At 45.2% G+C, this 17,896-nt stretch overlaps 1 protein-coding gene across 2 annotated transcripts in view; it reads right to left on the reverse strand.

Annotated features, from left to right (window-relative positions):
* Window positions 1-17,896, reverse strand: part of Atp8b1 (ATPase, class I, type 8B, member 1) — a 132,294-nt gene that overhangs the window by 61,570 nt on the left and 52,828 nt on the right. For both annotated transcript variants that reach the window (NM_001001488.3, XM_006526105.4), the window contains exon 2: window positions 14,650-14,852. In NM_001001488.3, coding sequence (NP_001001488.2) covers window positions 14,650-14,830 — 181 coding nt within the window. In that variant the 5' untranslated portion in view covers window positions 14,831-14,852. The remainder of the gene's footprint in view (window positions 1-14,649; window positions 14,853-17,896) is intronic.

Below are 17,896 nucleotides of genomic sequence, written 5' to 3' on the forward strand. Positions count from 1 at the left end.
CCCATATGGTGGAAGAAGAGAACTGACTTCTACAAGTTGTCCTCTGTCATGTGTGGGCCAAGGTACACATGCACTCACATACATACACACACCCTCCTTTCACACACACACCAAACACACACCCCATATGCCCTCCTTACATACATAGACAGATACACACTCACACACATACACACACATGCACACACCAAACAAATAAATAAAAATGTAATAAAAACATTTTAAAGAAAAGAAGGATGGTGGCTTCCTCTGAGCAAACAGGGAGGGTAGAAATGAAAGTCCTCCAGGCTATCAGCCTTACATTCATGCTTGACATGGGGGACAGTTCCACATGTCCATTAAATAACCAATTAGCCAGGTAACTGCATTCTCTGCAGCTTTCAGGATTGTAAAATACATGAAAAGAAAAACACCAAAGCCAGATGTGCACCAGATGCATTGGCCTGCAATTCCAGCACTCAAAAGGCAGAGGCAGAGGGATGGCTTGCAGGTTTAAGTCTAACCTGGTCTATCAATTTAGCATGTTCCGGGCTAGCCAGGGCTACACAGTAACATAGTGTCTCAAAACAAAAAGCACACAAGCAAAAATAACCCAAATTTTAAAAAGAGAGAGAGAGAGAACTAAAAGGGAAGATGGACAGACAGACAGACAGACAGACAAGAAGTAAGCTTGAAAGGGGAAGTAGAGGCAGGAGGAAAGAAGCACTGGGCTCTGACATCCAGAATAATGGGCACAGGCAATGGAAGTTACCTAAGTGAAACCTACAGTAGTCCCTCCACCCACATGTTCTGAGGGGCTCTGATGCATGCCTGGGAGGGAGTCAAACCAACCAGAGGTGGGAGATGAGGGAGTTAAGAGATATCAGCCTATCCTTTCTATGTCTGCAGGAAGACTTCAGCCCACCTCAGTTCTCTCAGCCCAGCTAGGCTGGGTCCTTCCACTCCAATGTGGGTCTAGCATAGGGGCTGCTCTGCCAACAGGTCACAAGGGGAGAAACAGAGGATGCCCATTAGCTCATAGAATGAGCCTCAGGGAAAGGGTGGAACTTGTCACCGCATGTCATGGCTTCTACTTTTCCTAAATTAGGCTCACCTCTATCTACATCCATAGTTTCTGGAACTGTAGATGGACAAAGCGCAGATCAACTCAAGTAAAGACCACAGCAATGATTCTGAGAGCTGGGGTTCCAGGCCACCACCACATGGACACTCCTTTGACATGGCAGCACATGGACACTCGTTTGACATGCCAGTCCTTAGGTCCCACCCCAAAGCTATAGCAGCAGAGATTGCAGATGGATTTCTCACAAACCATCTATGTGAATCTAATGTCCACACAAATTCAGAATATATGGATTTGGAGTAAGACAGATATGAAACCCTTCCAAAGAAAAACATCTGTGGATCAAACTTAACCTCACCCTCTAGAAACCCAACTGTCCAGCCAGCGTAGGGATCACAGACACACTTATACACAATGAGATGGCCATGTACTAAATAGTGGTGGACACTTGGTGCTGTGAGAAGTCTAGTCCAGCCAGGGTGTGGTGGGAACGTGTTTGGAACAGACACTCCTTGTATGGACTATTATGTCTCTGGTTTTACTTTTGGCTTTTAAGTGGGGTCTTTCCACATTGGCCAGGCTAACTATGAGTTTATCATCCTTCCATCTTAGCCTCTGGACTACACAAGCCACTGCCCAGGCTTACCTGAGTCTTAGAAGCACATAATTATGCCAGCAAAGAAAGAGGAGAAACGTCTCAGGGTTTTTCAGGGTAGCGGGATGTTATTAGCCAGAACATTAAGCTGGAACAACCTGGCTCATACATGAAAAGCACTGTGGGGCCCCAGAGTCACTCCTAGGAGGAACAGGCAACCAGACAGGACCCAGCACATGGTGGGGCCTGGAAGCCCATGGCAAGACATCTATCAGAGGGCTTTAGAGGGGAAACTGGAACAGTCCGGATGAAGTTACCATCACAAGCGGTGAGGATGTATGTGAAGGGAACAAGACCACCAGTGTCAGAGGACCAGGACCATCATTAAAGGTAGCATGAACAACGGCCCACCAGAGCTATGGTCTAAAAGAGGTAACAGCTTTAAGAGCTATCTTGCTCTTTCTGCAATGAAGGCAAAAAGAATTAAAAGTGAAAACGGAGGAAAAAATTAACCAAGGACAAATTAGAACGTAGGCTTGACTGGCATGCAGCCTTGGAAAGGTTGCCTAACACAAAACCCTACAGTTAAACATTAAAGCCTTATGCTGCTCACTGTGCACATACGTGTGTGTGTGTGTGTGTGTGTGTGTGTGTGTGACACAGTTCTAGAGCATAATCTTTGGTGTTGATGTTGTCTATGGCCACACTGTCCTGATCGTCACTCAGTCCTGTATGATTTCAGAAGCTAAGCAGGGTCAGACACAGTATACTTGAATGGGAGATGACAATGTCACATTGCAATGTCAAAGGGTTAGATATGTCCGGGGCCAGTGGGACATCTCAGCAGGTAAAGGCTCTTATCAGATGGCATGAGTTTTATCCCAGAGCCCACAGGTGAAAGGGGAAAACCAACTCCCACAGGTTGTCCTCTGACTTATACACACACATTGTGATGGTTTATATATGCTTGGCCCAGGCAGTGGCACTATTAGAAGATGTGGCCCTGTTGGTGTAGGTGTGTCACTGTGGGTGTGGCCTATAAGACCCCCATCCTCGCTGCCTGGAAGCCAATATTCAGCTAGCAGCCTTCAGATGAAGATGTAGAATTCTTAGCTCCTCCTGTACCATGCCCGCCTGGATGCTGCCATGTTCCAGTCTTGATAATGGACTGAATCTCTGAACCTGTAAGCCAGCTTCAACTAAATGTTGTTTTTTGTAAGAGTTGCTTTGGTCATGGTGTCTGTTTACAGCAGTAAAACCCTAACTAAGACACACATTAATAAGCACACAGACACACAAATAGATACAAGTATTTTTTAAAAAGAAAAGGACATGTCTGATAGAGTGTGGGGAGATGGGTCTACTTGAGGGGTTGTACTGAATTGAAAGTGTCTATGAGACCTGTGAACGGGTTTGTCCATTGAGGACAACAGGCATGAATCAGAGGCACAGATGTGTTGCTGAGGGTGGGAGTGGAGGAGGGGAAAGGTTCTTGTTTCTACCTTAGAAAAGAAGAAGGTTCAGAGAGGGTCTTCCTTTTCTCATGATTAAGACAAGTGCTCGGAGTGAGAACTGTGAAGAGAAGAGCTAAGACTGAGTGACAGCCTGACAAGCCCTAGACTCTCTTAGGAGACACATTTCTGCAAATGCTTCTGAGGGAATTTCTGGATGGGGTTAATGGAAGTGCAAAGCCTCACCCTAAAGGTAGTAGGTGTCATGTCATAGGCTGGTCCCAGACTGCATAAAAAGGATAAAACTGGCTGAGAGTAGCCCTCATCGATGTGTCCCTTCTGATTGTGGGTGCATGGGAACTGCTACCTCACACTCCGACAGCCCTGTCTTCCCCCACGTAACAAACCACTTCCCACTTAGGTTACTTTGTGTCCAGTATTTCATCACAGCAATGAGAAAAGTCACAAGAACTTCTGAGAAGTTGAAAAGCATAGAGCTGATGGCGGGCTCAGGAGTGGATTGTGTCCATTTGCTTGATGTGACTGTTGCCATTAATCAACTGATTAATCTCAATAATTGATAGATTGAGAGCAAAGCAAAACCTAGATGTTGTTCTTTGCTGCTGGAGAGAGAAAAGAAGAAGTGGAGGAGGGAGTGGGATGAAGGAGGAAGGAGGAAGAGGAAGAGGAAGAGGAAGAGGAAGAGGAAGAGGAAGAGGAAGAGGAAGAGGAAGAGGAAGAGGGGGAGCAGCAGTCGCTGCCAATCCACACTTGGGCACTCCAGGTCTGAGTAGCTGCATCCTCTGGGACCTGGTGAGGGATGCAGGCTCTGCCAAAGCCCAGACTTACAGCACGAGGGTCTCCAGATGGAGCCTCATAGTCCTAGACTTCCAGAAGCATAACTGCATACCCAGCACATTCCTAAGAGGAAGGAGTCCTTCCAGACCTCATGTTCTACATAGGGTTTGCAGCTTTACTATATCTGGGGCAGGCCAGATAATTTGATTCTAATTTGTAGGTGAGGCTGAAGTGTAAAAACCTCTCACTGAAGTATACTTGTGGGTGGGTTTGAAGGATTTTGGTTTTGTTGACATTTTTAGAATTAATTAGTTAATTTTTTATTCATCAATTTTACATCCCACTTATTGCCCCCCTCCAGGTTACTTCCTCCCACAATCCTTCCCCTTTTCCTCCTCCTCTCCTTCTCCTCTAAGCAGGTGGGGGCCCCCTAGGTATTTCCCCCCATCCCCACACATCAAGTCTCTGTGATGAGTCTCCCACTGAGGCCAGACAAGGCAGCCCAGCTAGAAGAACAGATCCCACATATAGGCAACAGCTTTTGGGATAGCCCTGCTCCAGTTGTTCAGGACCCACATGAAGACCAAACTGCACATCTGCTACATATGTGTGGGATTTTAGGTCCAGCCTGGATATGCTCTTTGGTTGGTGGTTCAGTCTCTGAGAGTCCCAAGGGTCCAGGATAGTTGGTTCTGTTGAGGTAGATAGAGGGAGGGGACAGGATGGGAGAGGCTGTGGGGAGGGGGGGTCAATATCAGGTATGAGGAGGGTCAGGAGAGATAGCCAGATGGCCATGAAAATGAATGGAAATCTGCTACTGACCAGAGTGAGGAGGTGGGGGGGGGGCTTCTCCAGGATGTGACTCTAGGATAAGGGAGACAACCCAGAATCAATGGGGGTGACCTTAGCTGTGTGACTCAGCATTGGGGATATGGAACCTGAAGAGGCCCGGTAAGAACCCCAGTGGAGCAATAGGGACACCTACATATCCGCAAACTTTTCGACCCCAAATTTACCCTGTCTCCAAGAAATGCGGGAATGGGAGATGGAGCAGAGACTGAAGGAATGAATGGCCAGCCAATAACCTGCCCAACTAGAGACTCATTCCATGGGCAAGCACCAATCCCTGACACTATTAATGATAGTCTGTTATGCTTGCAGACAGGAGTCTAGCAAGACTGTTATATGAGAGGTTCCACTCAGCAGCTGACTCAGACAGATGCAGACACCCGCAGCCGAACAGTGGATGGAGTTTGGGAATCCTTATGGAAGAAGAGGGGGAAGGATTATGGCCCCGAAGGGGATAGGAACCCCACAGGAAGACCAACAGAGTCAACTAACCAGGTCTGAAGGTTTTAAAAGACCCTCTGGGATTCTTGAGAGGGGAGCAGCCAGATGCTCCCACTTCCTAGTTAGTAAGTACTCCAGTGGTGCTGGCTGGACCAGTGCTCAGTCTCCAGTGTGCAGGGGGATGAGATGAGCTATTCTGCTGAGTTGAGGCAGAATCCGGCTTCCCTCCATCTTAATGTCTCTAGGGAGTGAGCTGGGAATCTAGAGAGCTTTCTATGCTTCACAGATGAGCCTGCCACACAGATGGCCTTGAGAATCTCAGTTAGGGCCAGGGCCAGCGCCTTCCTAACATTTAAGGTCTATTACTGTTGTTTGGGTTCGACACAGGGGCTCACATAGCACAGGCTATCCTTGCTCTTGCTTTGGAGCCCAGTATGACCTTGAACTGCTGATTTTTCTGTCTTCACTTCTCAAGTGCTGAGACTACAGGGTCTGGTTTCTACAAAGCTGGGGGCTGAACTCAGGGTTTTCCGCAGGCTAAGTTAGCATTCTACCAACTGAGCTATATCTCCAGGCCTGAAATCTGCTCTAGAAGCTCCAAACTTGTAGGGAGAAAAACATCAGCTGCACTTGGTCTCTATGAACAAGAGCTTCATACTCTAGGCTAGATAGTAAATTAGTGTCAAAAAGCAATGTCTGAAAAAACAAGAGACACCCCCAATACTTGTCTCCTAGAGAAGGGACAGTATCCTCCACCTCCATTTCACAAGTCACTGGTCATGTTGGTTTACCCATGTTTTTACAACATGAAACTTGCACATGTGAATGTGTAATAATTATAACTCTGTGTCTAGTTTAGAGCACAGTTTCCTCAGACCTTGATACTTCAGTGTTCTATGCATTTAGGATCCACATAAAATTAATAGGCCATCTACACTCTCATATCTTTAGTTACAGACCCTTCCTGTGAGTGTCTCTGTCAGCAAGTGTCCAGCTGTACTGGTTTCATGAATGTTAAATCCAGTTTAAATTTCTGCCAAGAACAGAGATAGATATCTTCCCTCGACTGGTAAACATTCCACTTTAGAAGCTGCTTACCTGTTGACTATGGAATATGCCATCCTAAGTACTGACCACACAGTGACTAAACACTTCATCATAAGTACTGTCTGTCAAGGACCCATTTCAGTCTCAAACAGAAATCTGAACAAGGTTCCAAGTCAGAAGAAAGTTTGAAAGGAATACAGTCTATTGCTATTACTTTTTGAGACGGGTCTCACTGTGCATGCCTGGCTGGCCTGGGACTCACTAATGTAGACACCGGCTGGCTTTGAACTTACAGAGATCCGCTGCCTCTGTTTCCCAAATGCTGGCATTAAAGGTGTTTGGCACCATGTCTGGCTTATAGTTTTATATATTTTTTTAAGATGAGAGCGCAAACCAACAAGTCAAAGTGGCTTGGCTGCAAAGTAAAGAATGAGGCTGTTAGCTGTGCGTAACCTGATCAACCAGGGAGGAAAAGATGACCAAACTACACCAAGGGACAGGAGAAGGGGCTAGTGAGGAGTCTGTGTACAGTATACATTTCTCTATGATAAGAGCAGCAGGAAGAGGAAAAGGGTGTGGGCATGGAGAGGAAGCCCTGGAAGGGGGGCTTCAGCTTATTTTGCCCTATTCTTTTCTGCCTGAGAGGCTCCCTTCAGGATGACATTTACACTGTTCGAGCACAGCTGCCTGATCCCCGATCCCCATCACCCAGGCTCCAAGGATCTATTAGGCACCAGGAACCCTAGCTCCCCTGAGGTCCCCTCCACTCTTTAGTAGTCACCGCTGCCTCACTCTGGAGCATGCTGGGAGGCAGTCACCTACCCCATTCAGGTAAACCCATCTCCAGGGAGCCTTTGATACACAGACATTTCTCTGGTAGAGCTCCGTTTGGTCCCAGTGCTCATGCAGTCTGATGCACTTTTTTTTTTAAGATTTATTTATTTATTTATTTTAAAGAGTTTTTATGTATACAGTGTTCTGCCTGAATATATGCCTGCAGGCCAGAAGAGGGGACCAGATCCCATTACAGATGGTTGTGAGCCACCATATGGTTGCTGGGAATTGAACTCAGGACCTCTGGAAGAACAGTCAGTGCTCTTAACTTTTGAGCCATCTCTCCAGCCCCTGATGCACTTATAAATACCTTCTTTATCCATGCCAGTACAGGGCCTGGGGAGCTAGAACTATCTCAGAATAGAAAGATGGAACCCCAGGCCACAACAGCACCCCCTGATTGGTTAAGAGACAGACAATCTCCAACCAGTCATCTCAATTTCTAAATAGTTCCAGGGTAGGTCCTGAGAAGGAGAGGAAGTGAGTGTGTATTTTTCCTGTGGCGCCAGAGGCTTTATTTCAGTTCCTCTGTGTGCCACCACCATGATCTCCCTCTCCTGCCAGAGTCTCTGTGTGTGATCTTCCTGTAAGTGCTCTTCCCTCCCCATCAATTCCTCATCTCTCAGATGGCAGGTCTGTATCATGAGGAAGCCTCCTGGATCCGTCAGGGACAGAGGTCCTGCCATGGATCAATCTGCCAAGACAAGTCACAACATAAATGGCACTTTTAGTTTCACTGCGAGCTTCAGTGACATCCTTGTCATTATGTGTGTGCTGGTGGCTTTCTTGAAGAAGTCTGTGTGAAAGCACAAGCCTTGGGGGGTGGCAGAGGCAGAGAAGACCCCAAATAACAAAATATTCTCAGTCTGAGAAACTGATCACCTGGAATGCTGGAATCCAGCCGGTCATCTCTCCCTCCCTCCCTCATGGATTTGGGCAGCAGGACTCAGTTAATAAATAACCCCACAGCTTCAGTCTGGGAAGCCAGAATGCAAATGCCCCAAAGAAAAAAAGAAGGAGTCAAGATGAAGATTTGCTGATAAAAAATTAAGGCAGGAGCTGAGGAGCAGGGAAAGGTAACTTGGACTTGAAGAGAGATTTAGAAAGAAAATCCAGGCTGGAGGTGACAACGGCTGATATTTATTGAGCACTTACTACATGCCTAGAACATGTTCTTCACATTTATTTCTGATTTAATTCTCACAACCACCATAACATCTCTTCTAATATCAATCCTATTTTACAGATATGAACCCTGAAACACAGGGAAATAAAGCCCTTTCCTCAAAGCCAGACAGTTAGAAAATAGTTGGAGTGGTTTGACTGTGTTTGGCCCAGGGAGTGGCACTCTTTGGAGGTGTGGCCTTGAAGTAAGTGTGTCACTGTGGTTGTGGGCTTTAAGACCCTTTTCCTAACTGCCTGGAAGCCAGTATTCTGCTAGCAGCTTTCAAATGAAGATGTAGAACTCTTAGCTCCTTCTGTACCATGCCTGCCTGGATGTTGACAGGTTCCTTGATGATAATAGACTGAACCTCTGAACTTGTAAGCCAGCCCCAATTAAATGTTGTTCTTTATAAGACTTACCTTGATCATGGTGTCTGCTCACAGCAGTAAAACCCTAACTAAGACAATAGTGAAGACAGGACTTAGGCCTGGCTGGCTACACAGCTTGAGTCTGGAGTCTTCCCTCTTAACCAATGCACACCTGGCCTTCTCAGGGACACACATCTGCGCCTATTACATGAGCATTTTTAATTTGTATTTAAAAAATTATTTTGTTTATTATGCATTTGTGTGTGTGTGTGTGTGTGTGTGTGTATCTTTGTGTCCTCTAAGAAGACAATTTGATGAAGTCCATTTTCCCCTTCCAACAAGCAGATTTGGGGGACCAGAGCTCCAGTCATCAGGCTTGGTAGCAAATACCTTGGTTTCCTGAATTGACCCTATGACATGGGTTTAAAGGCTGATTTTGTCACAGGATAGTTTGTAGACATGAACAGCGACATGCAAAGAACGGAAATGGGGGTGGGGACAGAAGGAGGGAGACAGGGTTTTCTGAGGGCAGCGTTAGAAAGGCTGGCACCAGAAGAAGAGATACAAAGCTCACTGGGCTTGGTGGCTGGGTGCGTGGTAACCTTTAAGACAGCATTATCTGTAGTGGCAGGGAGCCCACAGAGGGGAAGAAGCCAGGGGGATGGGAGGCTGTGATAGTGGATAGTGGTTTTCAGAAGCATGCTCCTAAGAAGGGCAGACTGGGCATTGAGTGCAGAAGGTGGAGTTTAGGTCAGAATGTGGCCTGGGGCAATGAAGCTGTGTGTAAATGGGGAAGCCAGCCAGAGCCGGAAGGCAAGACTGGAGTTACCACTAGATAAGTCAGCAGCTGAGGAGGTGGGAGGCGGTGCTCACACCCCATTCCTAGGCTCAGAAAAGCCCACATTTGTATTAACCCAGAAATCCTCTCCAGAGCATGCTCCGTCCTGAGGATCTCATCTCAGAAGCATTTCCAGAAGGCAAAGAATTATTACCCAAAGAACTGGTCTGGGGACATCAGCTAAAACCCAGCATCCCACAGCCAAGGAATGGTAGAAAGCGCTGGCTCCACAAAGTCTGACTGTTTCCCCCTAAAACTAATAAAGAACCCTAAACCCCAGAGGGAAGAAGACTTCCATGGAGCCCTGACACTCTTCCCGGGAGCCAGTGTTCTCATGCATTCATCCAGCAAGCATCGACTGGTTGTTTGTCTACACTTGCTCAAAGCAAACAAGCAAGAGTAAGGCTACCTCGGTGAACACTGTGAGCTTATCTCTCCTCCTGGAACATTCTAGGAGCGTGTTAACACTTGTTCTCCTTTTTTTTTCAGCACACAAGAATAGCTCTTCAAAGGAAAGGAACTTTCAATAGGTCTCTTAAAACTCTTGCTTGACATGCATTTAACAAGAAAGTTTAGCTGGCTAGGGCATTCTCTTGATTTAAAACAAGAAAACAGACAGTGTGGCAATGATGTCATCAAAGAAGTAACCATAGCTCCTGTACTCCGAGGTGCCTTGGCATCAGGCTAGGTGGAGGAGTTAGTAGACTCTGTGGTGGGTCACAGTTTACTCCTGTGTCCCTAAGAATTGAATCGTTTGTAGGAAGTAACCCACGAAGAACAATGTCAAGGAAGACACCAAAACAACAACCAAAATGGAAGGTCAGAGTTACAGTCATATGACTGAGACAATGACCTAGAAAGGACTTTAAGAAGGGCTGGGGAGTAGGGAGACAGAGACAGGAAAGGGAAGAAGGGAAGATGGCTTGCTAGCTGTAGGATACAGGGCAACAGAGAAATAGCAACAAAAAGAGCAGGAATCTACCGAATGTCCGTTTGCACTTACAGAGGGCAGACAGGTATCAAACTCATAGGCAAAGTCATTTGACAGAAGTTATGAAAAATGAAAACCAATAAATTTCCCTAGGAAAATATAAACTGGACTATGAACCCGTGAGATGTCTCAGTAAGTAAAGGCGCTGGCCACCAAGCCTGACCACCTAAGTTCAATTCCCAACTTACATAGTAAAACTGCAGAGCTGACTAGCACGTGTGGGCACTGCTGTGCACATACATCACACACACACACACACACACACACACACACACACACACACACACAGTGTCAATCATTTGTATTTTTAGAAAACCAAGCTCCCTCGATGCCCATAGAACAAGGAAAGGAATCTAGGAATAAGATTACCTGCCATTAAACGATCAGTAAATGGCGCTAACCACCATGAAGTACAGGCTGAGTTGGAAAAAAACAGAGGCAATGTTTGTATCCATGATGTGTTTTTCCAACATTTCTGTGGGCATCCAACCCCGGTCCCTTCTCTGGACCATGTATCTGATTGTGTGGCCCTAGGCACAAACTGCCAAGTTTGCCCTTCACCCTACAGAGACAAAACTCCTGCCAACTCCCCAGATATCTACATACACACTGCAGAGATTCCGAGATTATGATACCAGGCTGGGCCTCGGAGGAAAGAATGAGGAAGAGGCATGTTTTTTTATTCACCCCAGGCAATCAGCTAGAACTCTCTATTAACTTGTTGGGCCGCTTCAGTTTTGTCCCCATTCCACTCGTACCAGTTTGGACCAGTTGGAACAAGAGGCTGCCTTCCGTTCCAGATCAATGTGATTTCATCTTCGTGTCAATCGAAGATTTTGAGTTTCATACTTCCTAATTTAGGCAGTGAGTTCAGAGTGCTCACGGAGTGGAAGGCAACAGGGAGAACGCACAAATCCAACTCATTTAAGTGACGTGAAGCTGGAGCAGACAGATAACTACTAGTTAGGAGTGGAAAGCCTCTCTGGGTCTCGTAGGCTGTGGTGAGATGGGACCTCTTAAAATCCCTTTGTATCTAGACACACAGACACACAAACACACAGACACACACACAGACACAGACACAGACACACACACACACACACACACACACACACACACACACACACACACACACACACACACAGAGATTGTACCCCACCATCGTCAGGGAGAAGAGGATGAAGAGTGGTCCAATGTGACTAGAATTAGAAAGAAATACCATTATAGAAGTGGAATTACAGGCTCCAGTCCATATTTCTCTGAGCCTTTTGATACAGGATCTTGCTATATGGCCTAGGCTGATATGGGACTGACTGGCTTTAAACTTGTGATCCTCTTGTGTTCTAAGATGACAGATATGTGCCACTACCCCTGGCACCTGACACTTGTCACAGGTGAAAACTGTTCAGGGGAGGAAAAAACGTTGAGCTAGGTACAGAGCACAAAATGGAAAGTATCAAGCAGGGAGTGGCAGGGGAGGTATCCCTACCCTGCAGGGTAAAACAGGGGGCACGACTTCAGGAAAGCAGTGGTTCTTGGCCTGAGTTGGGGAGACCATCTAGAGGGCTGGGCATCACAGGGAGGCACACTCAGCAATGAAAAACTATTCCTTCTACTAGAATCTGGGGCATCCAGTGGGAAAAAAAAATTAACCTGAATCCTAGACAAGCCTAGGGTTCAAAGAGAAAAGACTCAACTTTCTCAGGAGCAGACAAGTCACAGAAAAAGTCACATTTGCTTGCCAGGGTGGGGCCAAGCAGCAGGAACCAGTAAGTTCACAAGGGAAAGTATAAGGATCCGAGGAAGCCAAATTTTGCTGCCCAAGTGGCCACTGTCTGTGGCTGTTTTACTGGTAGAGTAGAGCACTTTTGGCAAGGACTGTGTGGTCTGCAAAGCCTACAATGCTTCCTGTCTGTCCTTCTTCATGAAAAACTTGTCATCTAGACGAGATGTCTGAAGCTGGTCTGACTCAGGCAAGAAACATAGGTTGCTGCAGATGGCCCCTCGTGGCAAAGAAAGACCCATTAAAATAAATCTCTTTTGATACCACACATACACAAACACACACACACACACACACACACACACACACACACAGACACAGCTTACAGGACATGGAGAGACCAAGTTGGAACTGAACAGGAAGTTTCCGCCATGATGGCTGGTTCTCTTAATCTAGAAGGCGCTCTGAAGGCTGCTGGGTGGGGTAGTCTTAATGACCAGAGTGGTAAGATATGACCGCCTGCATAATGGCTGGTGGCATGAATGTGGTGTCAATAACCAACTACTTTCTGCTCAAACTTCAGGTCCCACTCCACGGATGGAAACGTGTCTGGTTCTGCAAAGCAGACCGAGAGCCAATGACTAGGGAGCTTGTGGGTCACAGGAATGAAGTTACTATTATAATTTTGCTGAATTGACATAGTAGCGAGACTTTTCTAAATCTGTATCTCTTTACCTATAGTGTAGTGTAGCCCTCTCAGTCCATTAGAGGAGATTTGTCTTAATATAATGGATGGTAGCTAGTGCATAGATTCAAAGTATTCAAAATGCAGTAATGTGTGCCCAGCCACAAACGGGACATCTATAATCACTTCATCTCCAAAGCTCAGGAATCATCAAGGAAAAGATGGCAGAAAGGTGGTAAAAGCCAGAGGTTGGAGAGGACCAGAGCGCAACATGTCTTCTAGAAACGACAGGACCAAGGCACTCAAGGACTCCAAGCATCAGTGCTGCTGGTACAAGATCAAGCCAGTCAAAATTCAAGGAAGGAGTGGGATTGGGTGCCTAAGCTCCTACCCTTAACTGGGGAGCTACAAACAGCTATGGCTCCTGGAGTAGGGAGAGTCAGTTTCCTTTATGGGTATGATTCCTGGTAGATGGATCGACCATAGATGGCTGCATGCTCAGTAGTATATGGCTAGTATGAGTTGGAATTATTGGGTTATTAAATTAATAGAAAAGGGAGAAACAAAACCGAGGGGGTAGGGAAGTGACAGCAGATCTGGGAGGAACTAAACAGAGGAATTGGGGGGAAATTAATTAAAATGCATCATATAACATTCTTAAAGAATTAATACAAATATTTTTAAAGTAAACATGCAAACATAACCAACAAAAATTCTTTCTGGAGGGCCAGAGCCGTTTTTATATTCACAAGTGACTGAACAAAAGGTATGGAGGCTCCAAGGTCCCATAAAGTACGGGGAAGCATTATAAAGGACAGAAGAGCTCAGAGTTATGGCCTGATCCCAATGTACAGTCAAGGAGATGTTCCAATATCACTCCTCCAAAGAGTCCTTGCCTCTCTGCGAGTTCTTTGGGAAGCTGCCCTCAGTGTGTGATATCCTGACCCTCTGCTGAGCAGAGAAAAGACACATTTCAACACTGGTTGAATATTCGCCAAAGTGCATTTATTTCAGCACAGTGTGAAAACTGCATGTGGATACTGCTTGTGTTAATTGATATGAGGAGCCAACCCTCATAGACACATTAAGTATATGATATATGATCAACTGTAGGCTTGGGTATGCTTTCACATATGTGCAGAGAGAGGCCTGAGGAAGATATCAGGGTGCCATTCTCTTCCACTCTCTGCCTTATTCCCTCTTACTGAACCTGGAGTCCTTGAAGAAGACTAAGCTAGCAGCCAGAAAGCCCCCAGCCTCACTGCCTAACACTGAACTAGGGTTATAGGCGTGTGAGTGGACATACTCAGATTTGTTTTGTTTTGTTTTCTAAGGGGACTGTGGGTTTGAACTCAAGTCTTCATGCTTACTCAGCAAGTGCTCTTATCCACTGAGCTACATCCCCAGCCTCAGGTATCAATGGAGCCACTTTAGTGCTTATGCTATTTAGCAATGCAAATCGTTTAAATAAAATTTTATTTATTATTATGATTGGCATGAATACTTTTTGGATTCCTGAGCGTAGTAGCAAACCAATTCTTCTACACACAATCCCCTTCATAAACTACATGCACTAACCAAACCTTCTGCTCTCTTGACAGAACTTGTCAGATATGCTCTTCCACCCTTGCCACATTGGGGATGATAGGTACGTGCTCAGTGCCACCCGAGGAGGACATCAAAGGAGGAAGATACCCTCCTAGACCATGTGAAATGGACCAGACAATTTTGGTACATTTCCCCTGCCCCATAGAGCATCCACACATACAGTACACCCTCAGCAGGTCCTCCACCTAGTCACCTTTCCGGAATGTCTCTCTCTTCTTCTCAGCTTCTCTGTTGACACGATTCTGTTCTGGTTCAACCGTGGACCCCTGATCTTCAAGTTCGTCTTCAGTTTCATCATCACTGTAGGGGACCACTTCATCGTTGGGCTGAGACTCCTCATCAAATGTTGTTTCCGAGTCTCTTTCTGTGCTCATTCTGCTGGCAAATTGGAACTACCTGGAGAGAAAAGGAGGAAACAGGAGTGAGTCGTGACTTTCCTGTGTTGGGCTGAATCTTGCTGCATCCTGTCAGAAGACCCCTTTTATAGAACGCTGAGCCACTGACAATGCAAATATCATGAATAGTGATGTAAAAGTTTAACTTGCTCTGCAACAAGAACAAAAACACTATTGGTTAAGTGCCAGACCAGAATTGATGGGAAAAAAAAGAAGTTTATAAGTGTGTGATTTGCTTCCTCAGGTCCTCACAGGAGCAGAAGAACCTGAGGGAGATATCCATGCTCACTTCTGGTACCTGTATATACACATGCATCCATATATAATACGCACATACATAACACACACAAAGAAAAACATGTAACTATAAGACTCAATCTCTCTCAATTCTTTCCTTCTAGGAGGCCACACAAACCTTAAGAGTAATATTTCAAATTGTCCATCTCTATCTAGTGTAATAAATTCAGTAGGGTCACACTCAATGTTAAAATAAAAGTGAAATAGATTTCACAGTATTGAAGCATGATTCATGTAGTAACAAGTACTTTCTGGTTAAAAAAAAAAAGCTTTACGGTACCCAGAAACACACATTTATTTGCATTATATTAATATGTTTCATGGAACTTTATTTCCCACTTTAGACAGAGCTGGAACACTGCTTCGTAAGAGAACTGTTTTCTGTGAATGCTAATACTTTGAGTCTTTAATCAGTTTGCTTCAAGAAACAAACACTCCTTCCATCTCCTGCCCTCCTCCCACCACCATCCTCCCTCCCTCTCTCGGATTTGTTTGAGGGTATGCTGTTGCATAAAGTAACTCTATGCTGGAAACAAGGATACCCAGAGTTATATTTATATTGGGAAAATATTTACACAAATTCCTTGGGTTACTTGAGGACAGTCCATGCAGCCTGCCATTATTTACCCACGTGTCAGTCTGCCATGTACTGAGTATTGTGAGCAGTAGCAGCCTACATTCACTTAGAGTTAACTATACACCAGTCCCTAGCCTAAGGGCTTCATAAACACTGCTCCTTTGAAAGTTTCATATATCCCTGAGGAAGTCATTATTACTTGTTCTCTACTGAGAAGAAAACCAAGACTCTGGAATATTGAAAACTTTGTGATAATAACAATCACTTTCCAGGAAATATCACTTATACTCTACTGTATAACTGTAGACTGTGCTATAGCTTATTATGTACTTTAATTAAGTATAAGTTCCTTGCAGAGGAACTCTTGACATGAGTGCATAATTTACACCAAACCTGGCATCTTGGACATCTAGAATAGCATTTATATTAATGGGTGTAAGAATTTTTCAAGTTTAATATGAGAGGAAAATCCATATAAAAAAGTCTAGTGTGACTTAAACCAGTAAAAACCAGAAGCAAGCCGGGAACTAAAGAGTGTCAACTATACGCATGAGTCAGTGCTCATTCGGTTGGAATAGTGTACGTCAATTTAGAAAATGACTGGGAGAGAGAGAGCACTGAGTGGTGCCACAATGCATTGTGGGAGAATGTAGGTCCATAGAAGCAGAATAGTCCCAGTTACTGATGCAAATGCCAGCATCTGGCATGCATTATTTTAAGTATAAAGATTGGGGCTGGAGAGAGATGGCTCAGTAGCTAAGATCGATTGCTTCCTCTCCAGAGGACACAAGTTTGGTTCCTGGAACCTACACTGGGTGACTTACAACCACCTGTCACTCTAGCTCCTGGGAATTGGAGGCCAGAGGCCACCCTAAGCCTGTGATCATGCTCACATACATAGATAAAAATGAATCTTTAAGTGAATGATGACTGCAAAGTACTCCAATTAGTGGGTCACTGATAGCAAGGACTCAGTAAGCATTAGCCAGTCACGACTGCTAGCCATCGTGTCCACTGTTAGATAAGTGTTATTTACAACAGCAAACAGAAGCACTCATCCACCCTTTACACTTTTCCTGCTCCAAGATTATGCCTAAAACATAGACTACCATCCCCTTACAAATGGAGTCTTCATGGTACATTCAAGCATGGGCCTGGCCCTTCCCTCTCTGTGTCCTTCCAATCAGCATGCTTTGTTTCTTCTTTGTAAACACACCAATGGCCAGGAGACTACCAGCGTTTTGATTTGGTTGTTTGTTTTGGTTTTGGTTTGGTTTGGTTTGGATTTTCACTGTGGAGTTTGTATTTCTTCTTTTCAGATTTCTGTGGGTTTATCAATCCATGTATGTCACTGGTGCAGTCATTAAACTGATTTGGATTTATTATGCAGTAGCATCTATGCTTTACCTAGTATATAAACATAATACGCTCTCTTTGAAAAGGCCCCAAATTGCTCTGGCTGAGCTACCCACACCTCTGTCCATTACTAATCAACTTGTACATGGCTACGAGTGAAGCGGAAACATGTGTTATATCTTATCACCTAAAAAATGTTTCTAGAGGAGCCGGGCATGGTGGCGCACACCTTTAATCCCAGCACTTGGGAGGCAGAGGCAGACGGATTTCTGAGTTCGAGGCCAGCCTGGTCTACAAAGTGAGTTCCAGGACAGCCAGGGCTACACAGAGAAACCCTGTCTCGAAAAAACCAAAAAAAAAAAAAAAAAAATGTTTCTAGATGGTGGTTTCCCACTTTTTGGTATCTCATACACTCCCCTGAAAGAGAGCTTGGTCCCGACTGATACTCAGCAGTTGAACTTCCATCTCTTGCTTTGGAAGATGGAAAACCAGTATCCACATCACAGAGTTGCTAAGTTCATTAACCAAACATATCTTCCCTGCCTCGGGTCCTTTGGTCCTGCCTTTCCCTCAGTCTAAGCATGATTGATTCTCATTCTTTAGACTGTAATGTCAAAGTCCCCATCGACCGATGACATGGAACACGTCACCTCTGTGGGATAGCATTATTATTTGTATACTTTCTAGCACTTTCACAAGTATGAACACACAGGAACCTGACTAGACCATAATCACTACTGTAGTGGTTCTCAACCAGTGTATTGTGAACCCTATGGGGATCACCTAAGACCATCAGAAAACACAGATATTTACAC

The sequence above is a fragment of the Mus musculus genome, chromosome 18 (assembly GCF_000001635.26).
Source record: "Mus musculus strain C57BL/6J chromosome 18, GRCm38.p6 C57BL/6J".
Classification (NCBI taxonomy): Eukaryota; Metazoa; Chordata; class Mammalia; order Rodentia; family Muridae; genus Mus; species Mus musculus.